The 23667-nt window shown below is 41.6% G+C and overlaps 1 protein-coding gene across 3 annotated transcripts in view; it reads left to right on the forward strand.

Annotated features, from left to right (window-relative positions):
* The window catches only part of CNTN5 (contactin 5), a 1298632-nt gene that overhangs the window by 1265833 nt on the left and 9132 nt on the right, over positions 1-23667 (forward strand). For all 3 annotated transcript variants that reach the window (XM_075851517.1, XM_075851516.1, XM_075851518.1), the window contains 2 exons: positions 18762-18948; positions 21748-21860. In XM_075851517.1, coding sequence (XP_075707632.1) covers positions 18762-18948; positions 21748-21860 — 300 coding nt within the window. The remainder of the gene's footprint in view (positions 1-18761; positions 18949-21747; positions 21861-23667) is intronic.

The following is a 23667-nucleotide window of genomic DNA, read 5'->3' on the forward strand; positions in this document are numbered from 1 at the left end:
GCCTCCCTATAGATTCCACCACACAGCGCCCCCCTATAGATAGCACCATACACAGCCCCCTGCAGATAACGCCATACAGCCCCCCTGTAGATAACGCCATACAGACCCCCCCTGTAGATAACGCCATACAGCCCCCCCTGTAGATAACGCCATACAGAACCCCTCTGTAGATAACGCCATATAGCCCCCCCCCCCCCCCAAAAAAAACGGCCTATAGTTTGTCCTACAAAAGACATGCATCCCCTATCCACAGGATAGGGGATACATGTGTGATCGCTGGCAGCGATAAGGAGAACGGGGGACAGAAAGTCCCCCGAAGTTCTCCATGACTAACCTCGGACTTCCGGCGTCTGCGCAGTTCAATAAAAATGAAAGGAGCGCTAGTCACGCATGCGCACAAGCGCGACCGGCGCTCCATTCATTTCTACGGAGCTGCCGACACAGACCCCGGAAGTCTGAGGTTTGTCATGGAGAACTTAGGGGGGACTTTTGGTCCCCTGTTCTCCTCATCCCTGCCAGCGATCACACATGTATCCCCTATCCTGTGGATAGGGGATACATGTCTTATGTAGGAACAACCCCTTCAGTGGCGTCGCGCTGTAGCAGCTATAGCGGCTGCTAGCGGAGCCTGCGGCCATGGGAGGGGGCCGTGCCGGCGGGTGGCACGGGCCCCCTCATGCTGCAGGCTCTGTAGAAGTCGCTACGGCTGCTATAGCGGTAGTTACGCCACTGCGTATAGGTTTGTACGGCGTAAAACTACAGCTCCCAGCATGGCCTGAACAATGGTAAGGATATGCTGGGAGATGCGGTTTCACAAAAAAAATCCTATCACCATCATCTCGCTGCAGATCATACAGTGACTACATTACTGATTAGAGGCAGAATAAACATTTACATTAAGTGACTCACCGGTGACGTCTCAGATTGTAGTTCTTTTCTTCTCCCTCCGGTTCAGACATCTATGATGGATTTCTCCCGGCCATGACCCATTTCTGCAGTTTTCCGTTCAGATGTCTTCAGCTTCTCACTTTTAAAACATTTCTGCTCCTATAAACAAAGTTAAAATTCTCAACACATCTAAATATAACTGTCACAAACACACAACATGCCCCCTGTAGATAGTGACCTACATAGAAGCCCCTATAGATAGTGCCCACATATGGACTCCAGAGCTGCAAGGCAATAGTGCTAACCACTGAGACACCGTGCTGCCCTACATATAGCTTCCCCTATAGTTAGTGCTCCACGTATAGCCCACCTCTGTATATAGTGTCTCACATATAGCTCCCCCTGTATATAGTGTCCCACATATAGCCCACCCCTGTAGACTGTGCACTACATATAGCCACCCTGTTGCTAGTGCCCCACAGGTAACCCACCCCTGTATATAGTGTCCCACATATAGACCCCCCTGTATATAGTGCCCCACAGGTAACCCACCCCTGTATATAGTGTCCCACATATAGACCCCCCTGTATATAGTGGCCCACATATAGAGCCCCCTGTATATAATGGCCCACATATAGAGCCCCCTGTATATAGTGGCCCCCACCCCCACATATAGACCCCCCTGTATATAATGGCCCACATATAGAGCCCCCTGTATATAATGGCCCACACAACCACATATAGACCCCCCTGTAGCTACTACCCCACATATAGACCCCCCTGTAGCTACTGCCCCACATATAGACCCCCCTGTAGCTACTGCCCCACATATAGACCCCCCTGTAGCTACTGCCCCACATATAGACCCCCTATATATAATAGCCCACATAAAGATGACCCCACCCCCCACTATAGATAATGCCATTCACATTTTTATGAGGGGAAAAAAAAAAACTTGACATACTCACATTCGCCGGTTCCCACGCTGTTCACTGGCGATGCAGACATGCTCTCTTCTGAGCATGTCTGCAGGAGCTGAACGAGCGTCCTCCAATGACGCCGATTGGCGGGGCAGAATGACTTGCCCCGCCAATCAGCACCTTCCAAGCATGGAAGCGGCGCGATGATGTCATCGCGCCACTAGCCAATCAGTGTCATTGTAAGGCACTGGATGGTCAGGCACGGAACATGCCCGGCCATTCAGTGCTAATACATGTATTTGGCTGCCGCTAGCACTGGGGCCCCCTCCGGTGCTAGCGACACCTACAGGCATGAGAGGGCCTGTGTAAGGCTCGTTGGCGCGGGCCCCACAGTAGCGGCGCTACCGCTGTAGTAGCCATAACGGCTGCTAGCGGCGCCACCGGGCCCCCTCAAGCCCCGGGCCCCGTAGCAGCCGCTACTGCTGCTACCGCGGTAGTTACGCCACTGATTGCTGCCTCTCATAGATTTTTCTTCTTGTTATTATCAGGCCCGAATGCTGTAATTATTTCAGAAACTTTTTATCTTTGACCCTATTGGACATTAGGCTTAGTCACCATGGTTAACACATTGTTTACCGGGCATATAAAAGACATAACAAATCCAGTGACAACAACCTGGCAATATAGGGGGCGAACCTAGAGGTAAAGAACGCCCATAGCAAAATCCGAATGGAGCCATCAATTGTTGTTCTTCTTGTAGAAGAATCTATTAGAACCTTTAGGCTGCTCCTCCCCCCTGAATTTTTTTTTCGGGTCTCCGTAAACATGGGGTGCCCAAGAAGGGGGGGAATTTCTTCTTCTCCACAGGCTCAATATTGGCCTCAAGGGCGGCCTTCATGATGTATAGACCGTTGTCTACTTCATTCAATGGCAGAATGATCCGCGGTCTAATACGTAATTCACTTAAAGACATCACAGCCGTGTGAGAGTTTTTTCTTGTGGTTTTGTATTTTAATATTGACCTAGAACTCGAATTCTTGTATGTAATATTAGATATTTCATACCGCATTTAGAGTATTAGACATTATAGTAGTAGTATTCTTTTTATTTTTACCAATATTAACTTGATCAGTAAACGCTTTTTCACACAAACGAGATAATCGGCCGTGTGACGGAGGATTTTGTAACGGCCATCACACGGCTGCATTAAAATCAATATACTTCTATGGGGCTATTCACACGGCCGTTTTTTTTAACGGACCGTTTGAATGATCCGTGAAAAAATAGGACATGCCCTATTTTTGCTCGTTTTCATGGATCCCTCAATAGACTGAAGTCTATAAGGGATCTGTGAGATCGGGCCACGCACAGATATAAATCGCCGATTTGACACCTGTTCGCACTTTATGGTTCTATAAGGAAAAAAAAGACATAAAGGTGTCCAAGTAAGTTAAAAACACATTTTGTCAAATGTCACTGCTATATAAATGTTATATGTGTAATTGTTTTGCCTTGTAATGTAAGTCTGCAATGATGTGGGCACCTCAGTAATGGGTGACCATTGACACGAAACCTATTGCTATGGCAAACAAATGCTTTACCTCCCTAGAACCCACCCTATTTTAGGCATTATGGACACAGCAATTTATTTAGATTTTGCATCGCTACATTTCGACAGCCACAACTTTTTTTTTATATATTTTCGGTAACATTTTGGGTCATATAGAACTTATTGATTATCTTTTGTTAATTTGGAGGGGTAGAGGGATAAAAAAAAACAAAAAAAAACAGCAAATCCACCATTGTATTTTGGGGGCTATTTTTTTTATTTAACAAAACATTTTTTTTACTTTGGTCATATTTTTGGGTGGGATGCCAATTCGGGGACAGACAAAGCCTACACCCTCTTTCAACCCACTTAGATGCTATGGCCGCTATTGAGCTATCTTCAATCCTGCCCATTGCAGTGAGATCTAGGTCGTATATTACAGCAGTCACCCACTGGTAATCGCATAGGCACAGCTTTATTGCCAGAACCTGCACCATAACAGTATGGCAATTTGTGGGAGCTGCAAACTGTGCCGCAGTATTCTAGAAAGGGGTCAAGGAGTTGTCAGCTTTGGACAATGCTTTTTGTTAGGAGGGTCATAGATGATAAGCAGATCACAGGGTGTCCTGCATGTGGGACCTCAGTGATCAGCTGTAATCTGCGGTAAAACTCAGCAACAAGTGCTACATTTTTCTAGAGCACCACCGCAGGTAACATGAAGCATTACACAATTATATTTATTGTAATATAGATTTGGATATTTCATTGTAAATTATTTCATTGGTGAACTTTGTAGTAGTTATTATTCCAAATACATCAAACTCAACTAACCATTTACCTTTCTTTTCAAAGACCACGGGGCTGTTTGTCTTCTTTGAATACATGAAAGATTTTTCTATTTCGTACCTAACACGACCTCTACTTCTCTGACTTATGTCTAAAATTAACCTGAACATACATTATCCAGAGATTATTTTTTTACTGCGCACATTTTGCTTCAAATCAACATTCAATCATCATTTTCTGAAATTCACTTATTGTTCTTAATGTCACTATTTAATCAGCGCTACCTTTAATTTCCCTCGTTTACCAGTCTGAAGAGATTGTACATTTTAAAGGTTATGTTTTAGAGAAACAAGAAAACACTGCAATGAAAGTCTTACATGCGTGCGCCCTAATAACCTACTGATTCTGTGCATTCATTGTATTTTTATTTATTGTACTAAAGTCATAAATATATCATGAATTCAACCCAATAATAGGGATCATTATAGCATGAGTCCACCAGGGTTGAAACCTTATGGGGTTCCAGGTTGTCCATTGGGAACAGCACCCATGCTACATTGGTTGGGCACATGGTTGGACCTACCCACTAGAGCAGCGGTCCCCAACCTTTTTTGCATTAAGGACCAGTTTCATGCAAGATAATTTTTCCACGGAGCGGTGTGTGTCCGGTGGTGGGGGGGGGGGGTGGTATCACGTTTATTACAAAACACCCTGCAGACTGCAATTAATTGGAAATAAAATAAAAATGAAAAAGTTTTTAGGGTCAGTTCACACATTACATAAATACTGCGGATTTTCCACAATGGAGTTTGTTACAGAAAATCCACAGCATCATGCAGTAGCAGAAAAGTGGATGAGATAGAACAAATCTCATCCACATGCAGTGTAAATAGTGAGTGGAAAAAGTCCTCAGAAATTGAGCTGCGGTACGAAGTTCTATTCCGCAGCATCTCAATTGTATTTGCGTAAGCGCTGCTTATTTGATGCAATTCAATGGGAAGGTAAAACCCACAACAAATAGCAGTTGTTGTGTTTATTGCAGTGGAATCGCAGCGATTCCGCCTCAAAAAATGCAACTCCAGCATTTACTTACCCAGAAGTCTATGTTCCTCCCTCCAGCGCGGCCTCTTGGGATGACATTTTATCCGATGTGACCGCTGCAGCCAAACACAGGCTGTAGCAGCAGTCACATGGGATGAAACGTCATTCCAGGGGGTCGGCCTGGATGACGTCAGAGGGTTGGCCTCCTGGGATGACGTTTTATCCCATGTGACCGCGGCTGCAGCCAATCACAGGCTTCAGCGGTCTCCTGGGATGAAACATCATAAATGCTGAGATGAAACTACTAAATGCTTGTAACTACTAAATGCTGTAGTTTTCTGCAGCGGACATTTGGGCGAAAAACTGCACCAGAGTTAGGTGTGGTTTTTCATCCGAAATTCCCTGGAATTCCCTGCGGCCTTGTACCAATTGATCCACGGCCTGGTATTGGTATTGGTCTGCGGCCCGGTGGTTGGGGACCACTGTACTAGAGTACCAGAGGATCATTGGTGGCCCCACGCTCTGACACTCTAATGGCCCCACAGGTCCTGTAGAAGACAACCTTATTTGGAGGTGACTTTGGAGCTAATCAATTGCCAATGCAGAATCAAAATGGTTAGACAGAGGGAGGGGGCTCCCTGTGCAACCTCATTGGTACCCCTACAACGTGATTGACGGAATATGTTTGTTTTAGCCTTAACCCCTTCTAAAATAGTAATAACAATTAATCAATGAGTTATATGAACTTCAAAATGATACCGATGAAAAATATAACTCGCCTCACAAAATACGTGCAATTAGGCAATTTTGTGGTCAGTGAAGTTTTTTCCAAACACAGCATGCTCTGGGTATGACATTATTTTCAGGCGTTTCTCCCATAGGTTTCTCTATAGGACTTCAAAAATGACACCAAAGGAAAAACGCCACCAAAACCCACACTAAAACTATATGTTTAAAAAAATGCAAGTTCCATTTTTATAACGTTTAATAAGTTTAAATTTCGAGTAAAATTTTGTGTGAAGGAGGCCTAATGGTGTAACGGCACAGAGAATTAGAATAACTTTTACATCGAATGGTAAGTGTCAAGAAAACATAAAACAAAAATAAATGGTGGAATTGCTTCTAATAAAAGTTAATCAATGAATTATAGGTATTCCAAAATGGAACCATTAAAACATAGAACTTCCTCATAAAACTTTGTCAACAAAAAAAGTTCTAGTTCTTCGAATGCGTTGATGAACAAATGAAAAAGTCGCTGCGTCCTAACGGACAAAATAGGCCGTGAAGGAGTTAAAACAGCACAGTCTTTCCATTAGCCAGCTGGTCTCCCTGGACCTCTTACCTCCACTCATGCCATGGAGCACATTCTTTTTCCACACATGAATATCTACAGTAGTAGCGGCTTTATTTGCCTTTTATGCGTACTTATGGCTTTTTATTCTTCACTTCAGAGAGACGAGAGTTAAAACTCAGGAATATGTTCGAAACTGATGTAGAAACCTTTCCCTCCTCATGGTGCGCACCCATGAGGCTCATGACAAAGCACCTACGGCCACTTAATTAAAGCTACTGCCAGAACCCGCAGAGAGGCAGTTACTAATGTCATGCCACAATTATAGGGAACGCTGGGTGGTGCAATATTGAAGATGGAGGCTGCAGAGTTTCTAACGTTTCTACGACTTTGCCACATATGGAATATAACATTATGCACACTGTTTTTATTTATGCTTCATTAGCAGAAATTTGCAGTTAAATTGCTACAGCTGCGTAATGGACACATAAGAAGTTTAATTAGTCATTTCTACAACCCAAGAACTTGGAAGACAAATCAGCCCTGCTTACTGAGCAGCACATAATAGGACAATAAGGGCTCATGCACACGGCAGAGTACGGAGCCCTATGGACTCCGCGGGCTGCTTTACATTTCTGTCAGGTGTCGTATACAGTATACAAACCCATTCTCACCTAGAACCATTGCTGGCAGAGGAGAAAGGCGCCGTACTTACGGCATGTGATGGAGCATGCCCCGATTTTTCTTCTGTCATATTTGTACAGATGAAATTGGCAGCTTACAGAAGTACAGTAAGAGCCCATGTACTAGAATAAGAACCCTATTACAACTCTGTACAAACCTGAGCCATAATACAAGTGCATGAGGCCAAATCCTCAAATAAATCTACAGGAGACACTTGAGACACTAATGTTACTATCTCTCCCATGCAGAGATTTAAAGGGGCTTTCCAAATTATATAAATAGGGTTCTATGGGTATAAAATGAGAGTAACGTCAGTGGTCAGTTGATTGGTTGGCTATAGATTTTGGCTAATTCAGGTGAAATGTAGTATTACATGGCAACTCTCTGCTCTGACTAATAGAGGGGAGTCGCGAATAAGGGACTCATCTGTATGATGTCTATATAGGCATATGGGCAGGGGTTATTCTGATGGAACAGCACCTTTAAGCTGCCATAAATATATTAGCTAGTTGTCATTGGCCAACAGCTATAAGTCTCAACTTCTCTAAAAAAAAAAACAATGGGGGTAACAGGAATAAGCCACTGACAGACACATTTGTCCCCTCCCCCGGAAAACTATGGCAGCAACTAATCTTGTGGGGAATCAAAGGCTTAGGCATGTTGAAAACCACTGTCAATATCCCCAAACACATAAAATAGTTACCCTATCCCACTGATATTGTTAAATATGTTCAGAAACCTCCTCAGTTACCAAAAAAATTTATCGTTTAAAACAGTAAATAGACAGAGAGGAGGGAACAGGAGGAGGATGCAGCTGCATAGTGTCACTCAGTTAAACAACATAAGGGCCAGTTCACACGTTCCGTAAATACTCCGGATTTTCCACAACAGAATTTGCTGTGTAAAATTTGCAGCAAATACAGTGGCAGCAAAGTGAATGAGATAAAACAAATCCCATCCACACGCTGCGTAAATAGTGAGCGGAAACCGCTCAGAAATTGACCTGCGGTGCAGAATTTTATTCCGCAGCATGTCAATTGTATTTGTGTAAACGCTGAGTATTTGTTGCGGGTTTGCCCAATTGAATTCAACGGGGAGGTAAAAACTGCAACAAATAGCAGTTGTTGCGTTTCTTTGTGGCGGGCTCGCAGCGATTCCGACGCAAAAAAAGCAACTCAGAAAAAAATAAATCTCATATCTACCCGGAAGTCAGTGTTCCTCCCTCCAACACAGCCTCCTGGGATGACATTTTATCCCAAGTGACTGCTGCAGCCAATCACATGCTGTAGAAGCGCTCACATGGGATGAAAAGTCAAGAGGCCGGCCTGGATGACGTCAGAGGGCCGGCCTCCTGGGATGACACTTCATCCCATGTAACCGCCACACTAGCGGTCTCCTGGGATGAAGCGGCATCCAAGGGGGCTGGCCTGCTAGCAGGCAGGCTAAATGCTGCATTTTTTAACAGCTGACATTCGGGGCGAAAAACGACACAACATTTTGGTGCACTTTTTCGCCCGGGATTCCCTGCGGCGCACATGGCGGATGCCCTGCATGCTATTACGCAGCGTATATGCCCCGTGTGAACACAGCCTGATAGAGAAAAGGAGGGAAGACATTTGATTGGCTCAGAACACAAAGCACCGCTCTGACATCACAGTTGGTAAAGCCCGCCTACTCAGCAAACATAGATAATACATACATTTATAGAAAGCAGCAGAGGGCTGAGAAAAGACCCAAAATACACGTTAGACACATTGTGTACATATGGTCTACCTCGATTGAACCCACATTTCTCATATGCCTACAGAGGAAATGCGGCTCTGATCCCCTACAAGTTTATGTTCCTTTGATTACATGTCGAATAACTAGCCAGTGCAATATCAACACCGTATATATTTATATACACTGCAATGCCAGGATATAATTTAATCTGTATGACATGTAATCTGGTAAGCAAACACTATTGCTACGAGGATATTAAATCAATTAAACTCATTACAATCACCAAAGTAGAATCGAACTCCAGTTCTTAAAATGAGGAAAAAACAAGATCTAGCACTGCATCAAAGAGGCGGCCGCATTCATTAGCATATAAAACAGAATTCAAATGTGTTTCTACTTGAGAAAACTTTTTCAGCATAGTTGATTTCATTAGATGTTTTACTGTGTTCTATAATACATAGTGACTTGTTTTATAGAAATGGATTGACTTGGTTAAGCCGCATTGCCACTATATTATACAGTCATGTTTTCTTATACAGCCGCCATTTATTTAAATGTTCTCCCTGTGAGAACTTAGTGAATTATTATGTACTGAAATGTTTAATAGATGCTTGTACTGTGTGTGGGGAATTTTTATCCTTTCTTTCTGCGGAAAATTCGTAATTGGCGAGTAAGATATTTAATGAAAGTTAATAGATAGGAGGAAAGTATAAGAAAAGCAGTCACTCGACATAATAATAAATCTGAATAAAAGTAATATACAATACAATAAACAAATGTGGAATTTAGATGCAACTGTTAATGACCAGTCCTTGAGGCATCCTGTTCTATCAAGTTCTGTCTGTTCAAAGAAAAGCTATGTGACAACCAGTATGGGTGACATTAAAGACTATGTACACCTTCGAAAGCGATTAAAAAAAAAAAAAAAATGTGTACCAGTGTGTTTGGTGCAAGTTTGTATTTACATTTTATTACAAATTATTTTTACTTTTTGAGATACAGCTGCTTCGTATTCTGTATACAGAGCAGCTGTATCTTGCGTTGAATCCGGTATCTGTCAGCGGGACTGACGGGTTCAGTTTCATTGGGTCATGCGTGTCTCTGACACTCAGGATCCACCTGTAATCGTTCACATGTAAGTTATGAATGATGTGATCGATAACAGCTCAATCCTGCGTGTCAGAGACCCGCTGTTATTGAACCCGTCAGTCCCGGTGACCTGACGGATACAGGATTTAGTGCAAGATACAGCTGCTCTGTATACAGGATTAAAGCAGATGTATCTCAAAAAGTAAAAATATTTTTTAAATAAAATTTTATTACAAAGTTGTAGCAAACACACTCATACACATTTTTATTAAGAAAAAAAAAATCGCTTTCGAAGGTGTACATAGCCTTTAACAGGTTCCCGACCGCTGGCCGTATTTATACGGCCAGCGGTCAGGGTCTCTAAAGTCCGCCGTATAGACTATTTACGGCGGCACTTCAGAGACTGTGCACGCGCGATCGCGTGCACACAGCTCTGTGCCCTGGCTGTTACTAACAGCCATGGGCACTGGGCAGAATGTCAGGGGTCAATCTTTTGGCCCCTGAACATGTGATCGCTGTGACAACCAATCACAGCGATCACATGCATTTCTGCATAGAAAACAGTGTGCACGCGATCGCGTGCACACAGCCCTGTGCCCACGCTGTTACCAACAGCTCTGGGCACTGGGCAGAGTATCAGGGACCAATCTGATGGTCCCTGAACATGTGGTCGCTGTGAAAACCTATCACAGCGACCACATTTGTTTTATTTTGACTTTTCTGGCAGTAAATCTCCTGCCTCTTTTCTTCTCCTCAAACATTGTTTCAGTTTGAGGAGAAGAAGAGACTCGGGAGAATTGCTGCCAGAAGATTACAGTTACAGTTACACAAAAAATACACTTACACTGTAAAACATTCTCTGTATAGATAGATTTCTATCTATCTATACAATCTATCTATCCATCTATCTTTTTTTCTATCTATCTACCTTTCTTTCTTTTATTATATTAGAATAGGCAGGTAGGGAGTATATAATTATATATATATATCCACATATATATAATATATATAGCAATAGCGGTTTATTTTTTTGTTAGCGGTAGTGTAGATATATATAGCAGTTAGTTTGTGTGTTTTATATAAAAAAAAACAATTTGTTTAGTTAGTGTTAGTTACGTTATGGCGAGGAAGTTGTTTAGCGCCGAGGAGGCATACGCCATGCTGTGGTCTGAGTCGGAGACCGCATCAGAGATGGCGTCCGAGATGGAACCTGTTTTAGGTAGTGACGATGACAGCGTCACTTCAGGTTCATCTTCAGGGGACGTTGTCCCTGATGCAGTTGAAACTGCAGAACTTGAAAGCGCAGGGCCAAGTAGCGCTGTAGCACGGGACAGCCTGGTCCCTTCAGTCCAGGCTCTTGTATGGGCACCTGCCCCATCTTTTGGGCCTAGAATCCACAGATTTACGGCCACTCCTGGCATAACCGTGGACAATACAAATTTTGTCCAAATGGATTACTTCCATTTATTTATAACGGACGACATCCTAAATCAGATTGTCCACGAAACAAATTTATATGCCACTCAATATATAAGGCAGAAACCTTCATCCACCCATGCCAGAGATTGGACGCCCACCAATTTGCAGGAATTAAAAAAAAATTTGGGGCTCACCCTAAATATGGGTATTGTCAAAAAGCCCTCCATTAGGTCTTACTGGTCAACAAGACCCGCCCAAGCCACCCCAGTATATTCTGCAGTAATGCCCAGGTCTCGTTATGAGACAATAATGAGGTTCCTCCACTTCAATGACAACGCACAGGCCCCCCCAAGTACCGATGCAAACCGGGATCGGTTGTTCAAAATAAGACCGCTAATAAATTCCCTGAATAATTTATTTCTGCAACTCTACACCCCTGAGCAGAATGTAAGTGTGGACGAATCCCTCCTCAACTTCCATGGCAGACTTAGCTTTCGCCAATATCTACCTTCCAAAAGGGCAAGATATGGCGTTAAGCTCTACAAATTGTGTGAAAGCGGGTCAGGATATACCACCGCCTTCAGAATTTATGAAGGGCGGGACCGCACAATAAATGTTCCTGGATGCCCCCCCTGATCTTTACACCAGCAGTAAGATCGTGTGGGAGATAATGCAGCCTCTGCTTCACAAGGAGTACCACCTGTACTGTGATAATTTTTATTCGAGTGTGCCCCTGTTTAGGCATTTGCATGCTGCAAGGACTGGGGCATGTGGTACCATGCGCAAAAACCGAATTGGTTTTCCACAGCAATTAGTGGGGAAGCGCATGGTAAAGGGGGACTCCTGTGCTTATGCATCTGAAGAATTGCTGGCGGTCAAGTTCAGGGATCGCAAAGATGTGTATGTGCTAAGCACGATTCATACCGCAGGAACAGTGGCAGTGAGGGAAAGGGGGGCAACATCGGACAAGCACAAACCAGTGAGCGTGTCCGAATATAACAAGTACATGGGGGGGGGGGTGGATTTAAGCGACCAGGTTTTACAGCCCTATTTAGTAAAACGCAAAACTAAAACCTGGTACAAAAAAGTGGCCATTTATTTGTTACACGTGGCCATCCACAACTCATTTGTGCTCTTCAAAAAAAAACAGAGGCAGAGACACATACCTGGATTTCCAGGAAAAAATTATTGAAGGCCTCATTTTTGATGTTCAGGACACCCGAGAATGCCCCCAGTCTGAGGATGTCACGCGACTGACTGAAAGACACTTCATCAGTCGGATTCCCCCAACACCAACCAGAAGCAACCCTCAGAAAAAGTGCCGCGTCTGCAGAAAAGACGGGCACCGCAAAGATTCCCGATATTTCTGTCCCTCATGTCCCTCACAACCAGGCCTGTGCATTGAGCCATGTTTTAAAAAATACCACACTGTTCTGAATTATTAGATTTTAGTTAATTCGTTGAAAATATATTTGCCCTACATTACGTTTTTATTTTTCCCCTGATTTTACTCCAAGGGTGAGGGAGGGAATGGGTGGGGGGTGGATGTCATGTTTGATGTTTTCTAAAGTTCATCTGCTGGAGAGCTCCATTTGCATTAACCTGAAATTTCTTATTTTAGAAAACCCAAAAAAATAAATTCCCATTATACCCCTAGATGAATATTTTGGGATCTCCTCTTCAAGAGCAGATATTTTGGAAGTGTTATAGAAACTCTGTTGAGTTTTGTAAAACCAGCTTTGAAAAAAAGCGATTTGTGAAATAAGCTTCTTCTATCGTCCTCCCTCCTACTTCTCTATGTGATAAATAAGACACACATATTTGGTATCCCCATGCTCAGGAGAAGTGGAAGAATGTGAAAGGAGATGAATTTTGTCCGTGGTCTATGCCGTATGTGAAAAATACTAGCCTAAACTGACGCATTTGCTAAAAAATAGCTGATTTTTTTTTGTTCCATCTTATTCAAGAAACTTTCAGAAGAAAACTGGACTTGCTAAAAATATGATAAACCCCTTGAAGGAAACCTTGTGGGGTCTACTTGTGCGAATTAAGTAATTTATGGGGTGATTCTAATGTTTCAGCGGCATTAGGCCCCCCAGAAAACAGTATGCTGCTATAAAATCAAATGCAAAATTCCTGGACCGAAAAGGCCGAAAAGCCTCCTTTTATGCCAAGCCCTGGCACATGCCCGCACAGCGAATAAGGCACACATATTTGGTATCCCCATGCACGGGAGAAGTGGAAGAACGTGAAAGGAGATGAATTTTGTCCGTGGTCCATACCGTGTGTGAAAAATGCTGGTATAAACTGGCGCAATTGCTAAATTCTTGATTTTTTTTCCAATTTTGCCCACTTTAGAGAAAAAAATAAAAATGATATATACTGACAAATGTCACTAAAACAAATCCCTATCTGTCCTTTAAAAAGAGTGTAAAATTCAAAGATGAACTTTATTCACCTGCTGAGTTATAGTCATCTAAAGAAGCGCATAGCAAAATTGTGAAATTTGCTCTGGTCATTTAGCTGTAAAACAGCCTAGTCCTTAACCGATTAAAGGGATTCTTTCATGAAGACGACCTCTTTGTATATGCCCTATTGGATCATATAGATGTCATAGGGGGGTCTCCCATTCGAGAACCTCTCTATTAGTGGAAAGAGTGGTTCTTTCTATAGTGGACCAGGCCTGTCTATATACAGATGTGTCCACCCTTAACTTTTCTTGACTTGGATTAAGTTATACAATTTGTCATGATACCAATAAAATATAATCTCACGCAAAAAAAAATATACGTTAAATGTTTTTACATTTTTGAATTTGGGTGTCTATGTGTGACGAATTCATCAGAGGCATCTGTCACATGTGACTTGAGCAGAAGGCTCTTTCCTTTACACTGAAGTTGCTGCCTCCACAAGGCAGGGCAGGCTGTTTGGTTGAGCCTATGCTTCAAGGTGCACTGTATGGAGTATCATGACAAAAGCAAATTATTCTCTCCTGGGAAAATAGTCCCCCAGGGGAGTTTTTCCCCTGTACGCAAAGTAAATAGGACTAATGTTCTAAATAAAATAAAAGATTAAACAAACATAAAAACAATGAGTACCAAATTTTTATAAAAATATTCAGTACCCATATCACCAATGTAAAAAAAGTAAGCGCCCCTGAACTGGTTGCACCCCCTTGAGCAACTTGAATTGTACACCACACTTACAGCATGTCAGTGTCTGATATGTCCAAGTGATTAGGCAAATTTAAATTAAATGTATTTAAACTTTAAATTTACCTTTACACCACTTCTTCTTTTAAAGCTCTTGACATTGAAGTTCTTTTTTTTTTTTTTTTTCCGATTAACCTTTTATTAGAAAATATGGAGTCATTCTGTAATTCTTTTGTGGTGACTAAGACTCTTGAAGTGTCTGGTCTTAAGGACAGGGAATGACAGCTTTGCTCATCTAACTGGGTTCAGGTTTTTTTTTCAGTTTTTCTTCTTGCCTTCCAGACAAATTATCCATGTGTAAATGACCAACTATGACAGACGTCACTTTAACGTCTAGGATTGTCCTCTATCTGTTAATGTCAACCAGCATTTGCAATCACATGAAATGCCACAAGGCAGGCTCCTCAGCGGCGCTCTGTGCCTAATCAGGTCACTTAGAAACCAACAGTGATAGCTCACCAACATGAAAAGGGTGCAAATATTCATTTCAAAAATAATATTCGTTCACGGTAAAAATTTGGAATTTAGCTTATTTTTTTCGATTATTCTATACATGCAGGGGCTACGCTATAGTGGGTGCTGAGGTATGAGTTGCACACAGACCCTGGTGCCTGGTCGGCCAAAAAGCCTCTCTGCCACATAAGACACCAGTACTATAAATAACACATGGTAGGTAAGGGGCCGTTTCACAGATTTCCCGTTGGGACCCAGGAGCCTCAAATTACACCTACATATTCATACAACACACCTGGGCAATAAGCAAGGCAATTCAAACATAGTCAATTCATGTTAAGAAATAAAGGGTGAAATCAGAATGTGCCAACAACCTAAACATGTTCAGTCATTTATACCCATCAGAAAGAAGGATTCTCCTATAGGTATCAAAAAAGGGGATCTGCCGCCTTTCATTCAGTCGTAGCTTTCACTGATATATGAATAAGGTCAGATAGAAGTTTTATGGCTCTAATGTGTTAGACACGGTGAATGCACTTTTCGGGGATACTAGGAAATAGTGCAGTCGTTTATTATCTATACTTATTCATAGGAGGCTCCAATACAATATGTTTGGCAGTCCGCTCCTCATGGGAGGCCTTCTTGTGTTATTGGTTAACTTTGCAAGATATGTATTTTATCTTTTTGTTGTTTTTATCATCTGATCGTGCTGCCTTAAAATGAAGATTTATTTGTTTAATATGGGTCAGTTCACATCTGCGTCAGAGGCTCCATTTGGAGTCTCCGTCGCAGTTGTCGTCAAATTTGAATGAAAAATAGCACTGCATATAGTGCTGTTTTTCATAAGACAATGGGGTCATTGGGCGCCGGTGTTGTACGTCGCAGAGAGATTCTAGCAGAGAGTTGTGGCTTCTGTTATGAACCAAAGTCACAATGCAAGTATGAACAGAGCCTAACAATTCACTAATGTATACCTATTCTCCAAATCACTCCCTAAACAAGCGGGAGAGTCCCAAAAGCAAAGCACGAAAGCCAAAGAGAATTAAAGAGTTATTCTGACGACTAAGATATGCCATCATTGTCTGATAGGTGGTGGTCTGAACACTTGGTCCCAATAATGCCTAGAACCCCATTAATGCCAGTGGCCCCTTCGGCCTCTTTCTCACACAGCACGGCCCCCCATTAGTCATTATATCTATTAATGCAGCACAGCCCTATTCAAGTTATTGGGTCGGTTTTGCATTTCTTATGCAGTCCCAGAGAAAGTCAAAGGAAGCCATGTATTTTACTTAACACTGCAGTCTCTTTATTCTAGAAATAGCTGGGGTCCCACATGTTGAACACACACCGATCAGACAGTGATAGCAACATGCTATCAATCTCTCGTCAGAAACCCCCTTTAATGGTCCTAATCCTCCCCTGTCAGTTGACATGCTATATTTAATCGATGTTGATAAACTTTCCTTTGTATAGAGGCATAGCTCCGCTTACATGATTACATTATTGTACATTTAGAAGGCCACATTGTGCCCCCTTCCTATAATCCTGATATTTTTTTTGACTGGATGAACAATGGTCCCACCAAGGTGTTGTACTGGCATAAACAGAATTGGGACAGTCAATAATGGCATTCTGTATTCTTCTTCTGAAATGGTGGTAAACTTAACAGGGTTGTCCAGGATTACAAAAAAAAGGTCTAATCTGGTTTTCAGCTCAGCCATAGACACTTAAATGAAGATGAGCTGCAATACCAGACATAACCAATAGATAAGAGTGGCACTGTTCCTGGAAAAAAAAGCTAGTCCCAAAAAAACCTTTAAGCCCCTCTTAGCCATGCAACTTGATATTGGATCCTAGTAAAAAAAAATAATTATAAGAAAACAGACTAAATGTGTCCTTCTGCAGTTACTAAAGAGTGCCGATCAGAAGAGGGTCTAGGGGGGCTAAAAGTTAGTATCTTAAGTAAATAGCATACATCACCTTCTTAGATAACCATCAACCAATCAGAACTACCAGCGGAACTCACACTGTGCCCTTCCCCACCCTAGAAAGAACTAGTGAAGATAGAGCAAGTCTTTGCTTTTTCTTTAGGAAATCCTATTAACCCCTTGCCGACAACCGGGACGGGGGTGGAGACCGGGACTGAAAGTATAGTTGCTGGAGTCGACTGTATGTTACAGTTGACACTTCACTACAACGAGCAGGATTGTTGATTACTACGATCCTGCTAGTTTAAATAGTCAATAGTGACTGTACAAACTTTTTTTTTACCCCTAGGACTAGTTCACGCAGAGTATTTTGGCGCTGTATTTGACGCGGAATCCAGGCATTTCCGTCTCTGACCTCCCATTGACATCAATGGGAGGCAGAGAAAGCGGTTTTCATGGAGTAAAACGCGGAAAATGTTCTGTTTTGAGGCAGATTTTTCCACCTGCAAAAAAACTCCAAAAAGTCCAATCTATTACAATACAACATAATTTAACTTGCACGGTCAACGCAGTAAAAAAAACAAAACAAAAGAAAAGCGTCGGAATTGCTGTTTTTTTGGTCACCATGTCTGCCACAAAAAATGGAATAAAAAGTGATAAAATTATATTATGTATCCCGAAATAGATATGACCAGCAGAATAAATTGAACATGTCATTTTTGTCACACGCGGAATGCTGTATAAGTGAAACCCCAAAAACACTGTTTCCCAGTACATTATATAGTACAATAAATGGTGCCTTGAAAAACTACAATTCGTCCCACAATAAACAAGTCTGGCTATGTCGAACAAAAAAAAATAATTATGACTTTTGGAAGGTGGTAAGAAAAAAAGACAAAACTGAAAAATGACTGCGGCGGGACGTGGTTAAAGGAGTCTGTCTTGCTCTGGTCTTACCGTGGTCCACAATATTTATCTAACGTCGTCAGTATTGGTGGGACTTCAGGTGCCCATAACCCTTAAGTGACTAGTATACCACCCATCTTCCCCCGTAATAAATAAGGCCATGTCGTGTAATTTCTGGAGCAGCCCGGGACCATCCATCACCATATTCATCCCTGTTGTCCCAGCAAAGGTCATTTTGACATTGTCACAGCTCTCTGTAAACCAAATGTGACAGACACCTGTCCTAGTTTGAATAGCTACGAGAGAAAGTTCTCCTTCTATTCCTATTTTGCTTATGCTTTTCCTAAAACATTAACCCGCTACAATTTATCCTTAGGTGTTCTGTCACAATTTATCCATCACGTCTTTACAGCTATTCCTCTACGTGGATAGTGATGAAGACAAAACATTTGCTCTCTAGCTGCACCTTACGAATCGTTGAGCAGTACGTCTTAACCCAACTGGTTTGAATGTGGGTGAGGCGAGACGTCTTGGGCTTTTCTTTAAATTCTTTTGACTGTCTGTCAGTATTTGTTTTTTTCTGTTGGGTTTTAGCGGCCATACAGTGTAATAGTACAGCTCAGGCTCGGAATTTCAATGATTCTGTGAGTAATACGGCGACATCCTGACCCTAGACGGCTGGGCAGGATGGTTAATAGCGTTCAGGCAAAAACCAAGGCTGCAAATCCCTCGTGTTTAAAATAGCCTGTTAATTTTTTGACAGAAGGGTCTTTTCACTGCAGGGAGGCGAATGGCTTCAAATAACCAATAAAGAAATAAAGTGAAAACTTCGCGGCTGCCAAAATTAATCTTCTGTGTGGTCAATGTTGGCAGGTTAGTTACTGGAAAGATATTGAGCAGGAAGAAGCTGCAGAAAAAGTAAAAACGTCTAGAAATGAGTCGTCCATCATTCTGACAGAGTTGGAAGGAAATACATTATATCACATAACAGTCAGAGCGTTTAACAAAGCTGGATACGGACCTACAAGTACTGCCATTCGTGGAAGCACTAAAAAATCGCGTAAGTAACCTTATACCCCTCACACTGGCCTTCCTGTTCAGACTTTACAACTCATCTTGGTTTTACAGGTATATCACTTTAAAAGGGTTTGCACATCAGGAATATTTATGATAGGCCATAAATGTCAGATAGATGCGGGTCCCACCTCTGGGACCTGCACCTATCTCTAGAATAGGGCCCCCTAAACCAGGTTCTATTGGACCTCTCACAAGTTGAGCTGGTTTACTGACCTGAATAGACTTGTCTCCCTGAATTCAGCGCTGTTTTTCTATCTCTGGAACTACCCCCTCTCCCGTTCCAGAGATATGGCCCACTGTTGTGTTGGCTCCCTCTATGCCAATTTTCTGTAGTTAGCCTACAGGGGGTGAGCTACCCTCATGCTGCCTTGCATTGATTGGTCAGTATTAGAGGCAGGGAAGCTAGCTCCACCCCATTGGCTAACTACGACAAATTAGCATATAGGGAGCCAACAAAACAGTGGGCGATATCACTGGTTTGGGAGGGGATGTCTAGGAAGAAGAAAACAGTGCCAGAATCAGGGAGACAGCGCTATTCAGGTCAGTTAAACAGTTCAACTTGTATGACCTAGTGACAGGTCCTCTTTAAGATACTAGTGGTTATAAATGAATGCTATGAAGTTTAATACAAGTTGTCCCATACAAGTGTTTATTTTTATTTATTTACTGTAAATAGGCCGAAAATTCAGTGTTAATCCATTTAGATTAATATCTTTATAAATTGGCTGCATAGACATAAAGTTAAATGATAACATTTTGGCTTCCTGCATTTACCACTAGGGGGAGCTAAGGAGCTTATTGTATACTGTTGATCCTTTTAACTTAACCCCTTAGTGACCATGCTATTTTTTTTTGTTTTTCCGTCATCACCTATTTTATGTTTTCCGTCGACCCAGCTGTACGAGGACGTGTTTTTTTTGCTGGATGAGTTGTATTTATTACTGTCCAACTTTTTTAATAATTTTTATTTCACATGAATGTATTCTTTTTTTAGTCCCACTAGGGGACTTGACTATACAATCTTTTGATCGCTTCTATAATGCTTTGGTATGCTTAGTATATTAAAGCATTATTGTCTTTGTTAGGCCCACGGCTGCCATGGCAACCTGAAATTGCATTTTCTGCCTGTCGATAAGTGACAAAGGCAGTCATCTTCCTCTGAAACAGCTTAGATGACACTGTCACTATTGACCGTGAATCTAAGGGGTTAAATGGTCAGGATCAGAAAAAACTCCAGACACAATTTTGTAAGACATCTGAGCACCCACCTTAAATTGCATAGGACACCTATGCAAGACTTAAACTAGGCGGCCTAGCCTAAGACCCATTAGTGATTGTGAAAATGCAAGTATTGGTGGTCACTAACGGGTTAATAACATAACAGTATGCCATAAGCTCCCCCTAGTGGTGACTGCAGACAGACAGAAAGTTATTATTTATATCTATGTCTATGCAGTAAATTTTAATTTAAATTACATGGTGTATAAAGGTGGAGGTGATTTATTTTTTTATTTTTAAATTGACACCTAGTGTTGTATTTATGTACTTATTGTGTCTATCTACAATTACTGTGTGGGTGAAAACGCATTATTAAAGCTCAGTAGATATTTACTGTACTGTAAGTCAGTCCAACGTTAAGGTCTTTGCAGACGAGTTCACACAGTGTGATATTGAGCTGAATTTTAACTACTTCAGTATAAAAGCATTTCTTGATTTATTTTTATTCTCGGGTTTATGTAGGACTGCATGTAAAACCCACACAGCTTTTACATGGGGTTTTTCTAAATTGATGATTCAAAGAGGTTATAAAAAGTGGATCAGACAAGCAAATGGCGCGATTTAAAATAAAAACAGTCTAAACTCAGCTCAGAACTGCACCTGTAACTACTAAAATGTACCCTAGGGAATTGACCAAGTCCCATTCACAAGTATATTCGGCCACTGTGGAAAAATAAGGGTCAGTTCACACAGAGTTCTTTGGCACTGATTTTGACGCGGAAACCGTGTCAGAATCAGCATCAAAGAATGGCCTAAATCATCCCCCATTGATTTCAATGAGAGGCAGAGGTTTCTTGTTTTTTTCCCGAGCGGCTTGTGGAAAAAGAAGCGGCATGCAAAAAGCGGCAGAAAGAAACTGCGGCGCTCGTTTTTTGTTTTTTTTGGTGTGTTTTGCATTGACTCAATGGCCGCGGGCAAAAAACACAGCAAAAACTGGAAAACAAATAGTCCAAAAATGGCGGCAATTAAAAATATGCCTCAAAAACGCTGTGTGAACTAGGCCTAATAAAGCGTAATAATCAGACCAAATTCACACTGTGTGAACGCGGCCTAATAATCTCTACAACAATTTGTGATTCTTCAAAATGTGGAATAAAATATGAAAACCCAACTAGAAATTTTATGTGCTCTAAAAAAAAGAAATAAACATAGAGAAAAAAAGTTTTGTTTTTTTTTGGTAATTTCCCTCAGAAGTGAACTGGAAAATTGTCACTGCAAATATTCTATTCAGAACATATTGATATTTCATTTCTACCAAACAGGGCTAAGCTTTTGTGACTCAGTAGAGAGATAAAAGGATTCCGGCTTATTCGCTAAGTATAAGTTCAGTCAAGTAGAGTAGTTATTAAAATGACACTGCTGGAGCAGGAATGCTTTATCAGCCTCCAGCTGTGATAGCAGGACAACTATATAGAGAACCGGTCTATGGATGTGGATTGGAATAGGTATTTACATTTCATTTGTATATAAGAGATTCTAATATTTTTTTTTTCTCTCTCTCTAGCTCCCAGTCAAGCTCCGAGCATTGTCAAATCAATACGGAACGGTTCCCACGTGTCCTTGGGCTGGGAGGCAGTCAGTTCATTAGCAAACGAGTCAGATGTCATGGGATACAAGGTCAGTCAGGGTATATCCTCTATCGCACTGCTGGGATATGTTTTATGTTCTTTTGTTTCTTTTTAGTTTTGATTTTAGTTTGCATCAGTGTTTCAATCCGTTAACAAAAATCATCATTATTTTTTTTTTAAAAATGTTTGTACTGGAATGGCCAATTTAGTAAGATTTCCAATTTATTTTAATGAAAAATTCTGGGAAAAGGGGGTCTCAGAATTGTAAAGGGGGCAAAATGTCTTATTAATATAAATTATAAAGTAGTTTTCTTACAAAATTGGCCAGAAAACTGGCGTAAATTATAGTGGAAATCCACTCTGTGCAGCATAGCAAGCTAGAGGCCCCCCCCCACCCCCTCCCTTTTAGATAATTGAATAATTTATAAAAAAAACAATTATTCTCACCTGACTGCTCGTCTTTTCCCTTCCCGATCCTCTGATGTTTCCTCAGCGGCTCATACAAAGTCAGCATCACTTGTATGTGACGTACCACTGATGACATTAAGTGCTGCATCGCATATAAGATCCTGGCGCTGCTGAGCGTCAAGACCTTGTTTGAGCCGCAGTATACGGAGGGAGCCTAAGGGGACACAGATGGAAGAAGAGAAGCGGCTAGGATTCAGTAGGCACTGTGCCATATAACACGTACCCAACTGTGTTTCATGTAGGAAATCTATCACTTCTTGGTACTGCAGTAGTATTAGGCTCTGTTCACATCTGCGTTGGGGTCCCGTTTGGTCGGAGGTTTCCGTCAGACAGACAGAACGGGACCCTGAGCAGACACAAACTGACACTGACGGAAGCCAGAGGTTTCCGTCTCAATCAACGTTGGTTTCAATGGTGACGGAGTCGGTGTCCCTGGTTTCCGTTTGTCTCCTACGACTACGCTACTGCTTCCGGCAAAACGACGGGTCCGGTGCACAAAAGAGGCAAACGGAAACCACGGGCATCGGCTCCGTCACCGTTGCAATCAATGGTGATGGAAACTCTGGTTTCCGTCGGTGTCTGTTTGTGTCAATTTCCTCTTCATTTCCCCTTATTACAACATATAGACAAGACATTTTTTGTAATAAACAGATATCAAAAGCTGCAAATTGCTGTTTTTCTCTAGAGATTTGCACCATAAAAAGTGATAATGCCATAAATACAAAAATTGGCATTGCGCATACATCAGGGTATAATGTTATTTGCAGTATTTATACATTGAAATGGTACACGTTTTAAAACATTAACTCATACCTTAGTAATGGTAGTAATAATAGTCGTATCTGGACTTTAGATACAATCCTGATATGGGCACAATCGCTTTTATTACAATATTTTTATATATAATTTTTTTTTATTTGTTATATTTATTTATTTTAATATATATATAATTGTTTTGTTTTTTTATTTTAATATATATATATATATATATATATATATATATATATAAATATTTCTTTATGTCTTTATTTTTTCTCTCTTAGGGTATGTGCACACAATAGCTGCCTTTTACGTCTGAAATTACAGACTGTTTTCAGGAGAAAACAGCTCCATCGTTTCAGACGTAAATGCTCCTCCTCGCATTTTGCGAGGCGTCATTGACGCCCGTAATCTTGAGCTGTTCTTCATTAAATTCAATGAAAAACGGCTCAAATTACGTTTCAAAGAAATGTCCTGCACTTCTTTTTCCGAGGCATTCATTTTACGCGTCGTCGTTTGACAGCTGTCAAACGACGACGCGTAAATGACAGGTCGTCGGCACACTACGTCGGCAAACCCATTCAAATGAATGGGCAGATGTTTGCCGACGTATTTGAGCCGTATTTTCA

This window comes from Rhinoderma darwinii, chromosome 2 (assembly GCF_050947455.1).
Source record: "Rhinoderma darwinii isolate aRhiDar2 chromosome 2, aRhiDar2.hap1, whole genome shotgun sequence".
Taxonomy (NCBI): domain Eukaryota; kingdom Metazoa; phylum Chordata; class Amphibia; order Anura; family Rhinodermatidae; genus Rhinoderma; species Rhinoderma darwinii.